Consider the following 6401-nt stretch of genomic DNA (forward strand, 5'->3'; position numbering starts at 1 on the left):
CAGTAAGTGTCAATCAAACAGATTTCATACATTTTCTTCAAAGGTTTTGTTACTGGCTAATTATTAGCTCATTAGCTAATAAAACTTAGTAGATAGCTTAAAATGTACTAGCCAGTCAACTAATTGGCCAACGAGTAGCATTTAATGAGAACAGAACAATTTGTTCTGGACACTGTCATTTATCACTATAAGAAAAAATTCACCACACTCCTCTAGCAATAGCAAGACTTCTCTGGTTCTCTGTGTTCTAGCATTTAGGCGGCTGTCCCAAAAATGGCTGAACGTTAATTGTAGTGTTTTTCAGTGAAGTATGTTTAGGCCAAAAGTTCAAAGGTCAAAAATTCAGACGGTCATAAATTGCTGTTGGCTCACACTACTGAACATGGCTGAGTCTAAGCACAGAGAGAAGAAAGTGGTTTTACATGTGTGTGTATGTGTGTGTCATTGCAGAGAGTATTCACACACACACACACACACACACACACACACACACAGGCTGCTTCTGCCAAGGTCGCAGTCTCAAGTGTTCCAAGGCTGTGATTAACAACCTGACGTTATGAGCGGAGAATTCAAACAACCCCCCCCTCTCACACACACACACACACACACTCTCTCTCTTCCTGCTTCTCTATTCATCTCTTCTGTCTCCATTTACTCGCCATTTCTCCTGTGTGTCCCTCGCTCTTTCCCATAATTCTCTGGGGTTTACATCATCCTGACTGGCTGGATGAGTTAATTGGGGTTTGATTGCTTTTCCTTGGCTGAGGATTTAAGACGTGGGAGAATGCTGTGAGAACGAAAAAATTGCCTCATCTTGCATGCAAAAACGTTGTCTTTCACTGTCCCACACACACACACACACACACACACACACACACACAGTCAAGTTTCATGGAGGCCTTTATAAGAAACATAACATCTCTCTCTCTCTCTCTCTCTCTCTCTCTCTCTGTCTCTCAGCACTACAGAGCGTGATGTCCAGTGGCGACGCTTTGACCCCTGGGAAAACAGGTGGAGTCGGGTCAGCCATTTTTAATCTCCATGACAATGGCACCCTTGACTACCAGGTATGAGGTTGTCTCGCTTATTTAATCAGTGAACAGATTTCTTTCTTTATTAGAAATGATTCAATGTTATTGGCAGTTAACGCACAGCGGTTAACATTTGGTTATTGGAACACGCTCCAGGTCCAGGTGGAAGGCATGTCCAGCTCGGTGGTGGGTGTGACAATTGAGATGAAACCTCGGAGGCGGAGCAAGCGCACTGTGCTGTTTGACATCACGGGCGAGTTTGTGGCGAGTGGGCATGGCGGGCGGTCCGTCGGCTTATACGGACGCATGGAGGCACGACACATTCACATGCTGCTGCAGAATGAGCTGTTTATCAACATTGCCACGACGGAGAACCCCGAGGGGGAACTGCGGGGACAGATCCGCACTCTCCTGTACAACGGCCAGGAGTCCCACCGACATGGTAAGGGAGACAGACAGACAGACAGACAGACAAAGAAAGAATGATGACAGTTAACATGATGAGACCCATGTAGTTCAGTTGATTTTGACACATGGAGTGTATGTGTGTGTGTGTGTGTGTGTGTGTGTGTAGAGCTGCCGTTCCCTCTGGCGGGTCAGTTCGTGTCTCCACCTGTGAGGACAGGAGCAGGTGGTCATGCGTGGGTGACGGTGGACAAGCACTGCCACCTGCACTATGAGATTGTAGTAAATGGACTGGGGAAAGGAGACGAGGCCACGATGAACGCTCACCTGCACGGCCTGGCCGAGATCGGAGAGATGGATGAGTCGGCACACACTGGTCCCAAACGCCTGCTCACTGGCTTCTATGGAGAACAGGTCAGGATCGGGACACAGCTTTTTATTTCTTACTTTTGTTCTGCCCTTCGTCCTTATTACTCTTTCCTCTTTATTTCTTTATGATGCTTCTCTTATCATTTTCTTTCTTTCTTTCTTTCTTTCTTTCTTTCTTTCTTTCTTTCATTTCTATCACACATTTTCCTTTCATTTATCTTCTTGATGTCTTTCATTCTATGCTTTCTTTCCTTTCCAATGTTTCCAGTAAAATACCCCATTAACATGTATAATATATAATTAAGATTGTGGTGTAAGTTTATATAAATATATTCACCACAATTTATTGTTACACACCATGTCATTAACTTCTAGTTTCTCTCTCTTTCTCTCTCTCTCTCTCTCTCTCTTTCTCCAGGCTCAGGGGGTTTTGAAGGATCTGAGTATTGACTTGTTGCAGCATTTGGACAAAGGCACAGCATTCATCCAAGTCAGCACCAAAATGAATCCTCGGGGAGAGATACGGGGGCGAGTGAGTGTGCACATAAACACACACACAGACACACACACACAGACACACACACAGACACACACACACAGACACACACACACAGAGTGAAACTCAATCTGATGTGTTTATCCCTCTCTTTCCTGCAGATCCATGTCCCGAACAGCTGTGAGCAAGGCTCCCGGGCCGAGGCCGTGGTCGACGAGGCTGAGTTTGATGACGTGGTGTTCGTCCGTGACCCTGAAGCCTTCAAGAAAGATCCGTTGGCGTGTTTCTTTGAAGGTGAACGTCATGCTCATGGCTCACGCTGGACACCGCATTACAACTCCTGCTTCACCTGCACGTGCCAGAAGAAGACAGTTATCTGTGACCCAGTCATGTGTCCTGCCCTGACGTGTCCTCACACCTACCAGCCTGAGGACAAGTGCTGCCCTGAGTGCGACGGTAAGGATTCATTCTGAAATTAAAACATCTCAGATATAACATTATGTCTGAAATTACTTTAAGAAGATAAAAAATCCTTTATGAAGCTAAGAAAGCCTTTGTGACCAAACCAAACCAGCTGTTACTGTAGATTGCTGTGTTTATTCCTACACTTCTGATTTGTTTTAAAACAAGCCTGTAACATTTCTGTGCTCAGAGAGAAAAGTGCTGAAGGAGATCACATCTGTGGAGAAAGTTGAAGAGCATCCAGAAGGTGAGCTCATGAAAATAAACGAAAACAAAAGTTTATTATCGAAATTCTACAATTTTTTTTTGTACTCAAATTATCTATAATATAATTCAATGTCTTAATCCGTTATGTTCCCAGAGAGTAATAGCTCTGGTGTTTTTGCCAAACAAAAGAAACTGGATTATGGCTAACATCAATATGGTGCTGTTTATGGTTCTATTCAGGGTGTTATTTTGAAGGCGATCAGAAGCTGCACGCCCCTGGAACCGTGTGGCACCCGTTTGTGCCACCTTTTGGCTACATCAAGTGTGCTGTGTGCACCTGCAAGGTGAGATCAAATCATCATTTATTATCAATTTAATACTAATAAAAATAAAAACTTATAGCAGTGAACATAATATATATATATGAATATACACTACCAGTCAAAAGTTTGGACACACCTTTTAATTCAATGTTTTTTGTTTAAGGATTTATTTTCTACATTCTAGAACAATACTGAAGATTTCAAAACTATGATATAACACACATGGACTTCAGTAATCCATATGTAATGACAACAAAAACCAGTCAGTTGTTATTTTAAGACACGAAGGTCAGGTGTTCTGGAATAGTTCTTGCAAGAACAGTATTGTCAAGTGCATTTGCAAAACCCATCAAGCACCATGATGAAACTGGCTCACATGAAGACCATCCCAGTAAAGCAAGACCAAAACTGACCTCTGCTGCAGAGGAGAAGTTCATTTAGAGTTACCAGCCTCAGAAAGCTTTTTTTTTTTTAAGTAAACCATATTTAATTCTATTCTTCATCAATACTCTAGGGCTCTACGGGAGAAGTGCACTGTGAAAAAGTCACCTGTCCTCCACTCACCTGCAGCCGACCAATCAGACGCAACCCCTCTGATTGCTGTAAGGAGTGTCCGGCTGAGGACACGCCCCTTCTGGAGGAGAGTGAGATGATGCAGGGGGACGGGCCACGGCACTGCAAGTTTGGCAAAAACTACTATCAGAACAGCGAGAACTGGCATCCTCGTGTGCCATTGGTGGGGGAGATGAAATGCATCACATGCTGGTGTGACGTAAGTGCATTTTCACCAAGCAGAAACCAGAAATCTGGTGGAGATCATATCATAGATTTTTTATCTAGCTGCTTGAAAAACATTTCTTTTTATAACATAAACATCAAGCAGCATGTTCATTTTGATCATTAGTTACTTTAGCTAGCTATTTTCAGAAAGTTTACTTTCAGATATGTCACATCTGAAACTGCTTCAATGAAACAAAGCTATTTTTGAGAGTTTTTGATGACATGGCAAGACAGTGTTCCTTCAGAAAGTCAAAACTGTCACAATGCGGATTACGCTCCAGCTAGTTCTTTTCCAAAAATAGTTTTGCTTTTTGAATCAGCTAATAAAGCTATAGATAATCACAGACTTTGCTTCAGTCAATCAGAGACAATGTAATATCATGTAATAGCTCATTTTATGTTATTTTCAGAAAATAATAATATTTTATTTGTGATAAAATATGTTAAATACAGTATAATCCCTTAACCTTTAATGTGTAACCTTTGTTTATAGCAGTTAGTATTAAATAACTAATCAGCTATTTACATGCTTATAGATTTGTACAGTAGTTAAGCTGCTGTGTTTTTTGCGTAATGAAATTCTGCATCTTGATGGAAACCCCAGGATTAGTTTTCTGTGAAAAAGTACAGGTCCATTTTAGTTTTTTTCTTTCTCTTTCAACATTTAGCACGGCGTCACAAAGTGTCAGAGGAAACAGTGTCCACTACTAAGCTGTAGAAATATCACACGACGAGAGGGCAAGTGCTGTCCTGAGTGTGCAGGTAACACACACACACACACACACACACACGATTTCTGCTTACAAATGATAATTGCCAGATTCTCATCTGTTATTCTTGTTATTCCCTTAAAGATGATTTCACTAAAGAAGAAGAAATGATGAAGATGGAGGAGAAAAAGAAAAGCTGGAGGCACTGATCTGCACATCCCATTCCATTTTTTTCGTCTTCAGTCCCTTCTGTCCCATCTATCCATCCTCCCATCTGTCCATATGTCTGCCTGTCCATCCATCTCTCGAGTGGGCCGCTGGCGAACTGTTCGAGAAGTGACAGAAACACGAGCGGAGAAAAAGAGAAAGGGAAAACTAGGAAATAAACAAACATGTGAGGCAGAACAAGAGCCTCTGAGGGAAAAATGTTGAAGGCAAAGGAACAAAAGGAAAAAGGAACAAGCTGCTGCGCTGGATAAAATTCCTTCGTGACTGACTTTTTAAAAATTGAATGCTTTTTTTTGCTTTATTTTTGTACTTTTTCTTTTGGGACTTGGAGCAAACTTCAGTCAAACAGAGACACACATGCTATACATTTTCTTGACGATGGGTGGTATGATGGTGTGTGTGTGTGTGTGTGTGTGTGCGAGCTTGTGTGGCGAGGTGCAGAGAGCCGTAAACTCATTGGGTGGCAATGAGTGAATGTAAAACACACATCTGCCCACACACACACACACACACACACACACACACACACACACAAATTCCAGTATGCTTCCACAACTGCAGCATCACGTTGTGTTTCAACGGTGTTCATCATTCTGTCTAATCTACATATGCAAATCTCAGTTTCATCTCAGCCAATAATCCATGCCGTCTCATATTTTTTTCTGATTTGGAGATTTTGCTCCATGAATGGAAAGAATTGACTAATGAAAGGATGGAGCGCCAAGTTTATTCATTTAGACTTCGCCCATTTGTGTTGCACCTGATGTTGTTACCTGTCTTTTGTGTTTTTCAATCCTATTATGTAATATTTTATAATTATTTGCTGTCTGATTATTATGATGAATATTGTATTTCATATTTATTGAGTGCGCTGGAAAAAAAATCAATAAAAGTGTTCTTTATAAGAAGCTGCTTCTTTACTATGATCAGTTAATTGACTGTAGACTGGTGTCTGAGCAGATAAATGTTTGAAAGTGTTTCTAGCTCTTTTGAGAGATCTTTGAAAATATGACCAAGTTATGAATCTTGCTAGTTTTCTGCAGATTTTAAGGTTGTGTTTACATTTTTTTGACACAGCAATTAAAGATGCTCCAGGCAGAACACTCTCTCCCATTTCCATCTAAATGTAGAAGAAGTGTTTATAATCCACAGTTTATTCCTGTCCTTGCAGGTGAGCTATTGTCACTGTCTCAAGACTAGAGGTATGGTATAATTATCACAACCCTGATGGTCTAAGATTTTTGTTGTAGGCTTATGCTTTTGCAAAATCAAGGCAAATCGGAGTGTGTGCACACGAGTGACAATCAAGTGAATGGCCAAAAACTCGATCCGGCCGAGTCGTTGATGAGTTGTGCTCAAAGTCCTGCAGTGTGAAAGGAGCTCTGGCTGA

At 41.5% G+C, this 6401-nt stretch overlaps 1 protein-coding gene across 1 annotated transcript in view; it reads left to right on the forward strand.

The window, feature by feature from the left end:
* chrd (chordin) overlaps positions 1-5919 on the forward strand; it is a 12013-nt gene extending 6094 nt beyond the window's left edge. Inside the window, exons 10-20 of the mRNA XM_058413239.1 lie at positions 1-2; positions 961-1067; positions 1188-1473; positions 1606-1850; positions 2224-2337; positions 2463-2757; positions 2954-3010; positions 3211-3314; positions 3808-4065; positions 4742-4835; positions 4928-5919. The exon at positions 1-2 is cut by the window's left edge and continues 146 nt beyond it. Of these exons, the coding sequence (XP_058269222.1) occupies positions 1-2; positions 961-1067; positions 1188-1473; positions 1606-1850; positions 2224-2337; positions 2463-2757; positions 2954-3010; positions 3211-3314; positions 3808-4065; positions 4742-4835; positions 4928-4992 (1627 nt within the window). The 3' untranslated portion in view covers positions 4993-5919. The remainder of the gene's footprint in view (positions 3-960; positions 1068-1187; positions 1474-1605; positions 1851-2223; positions 2338-2462; positions 2758-2953; positions 3011-3210; positions 3315-3807; positions 4066-4741; positions 4836-4927) is intronic.
* The last annotated feature ends 482 nt before the right edge of the window (positions 5920-6401 follow it).

Source organism: Hemibagrus wyckioides, linkage group LG17, assembly GCF_019097595.1.
Source record: "Hemibagrus wyckioides isolate EC202008001 linkage group LG17, SWU_Hwy_1.0, whole genome shotgun sequence".
In the NCBI taxonomy this organism is placed as follows: Eukaryota; Metazoa; Chordata; class Actinopteri; order Siluriformes; family Bagridae; genus Hemibagrus; species Hemibagrus wyckioides.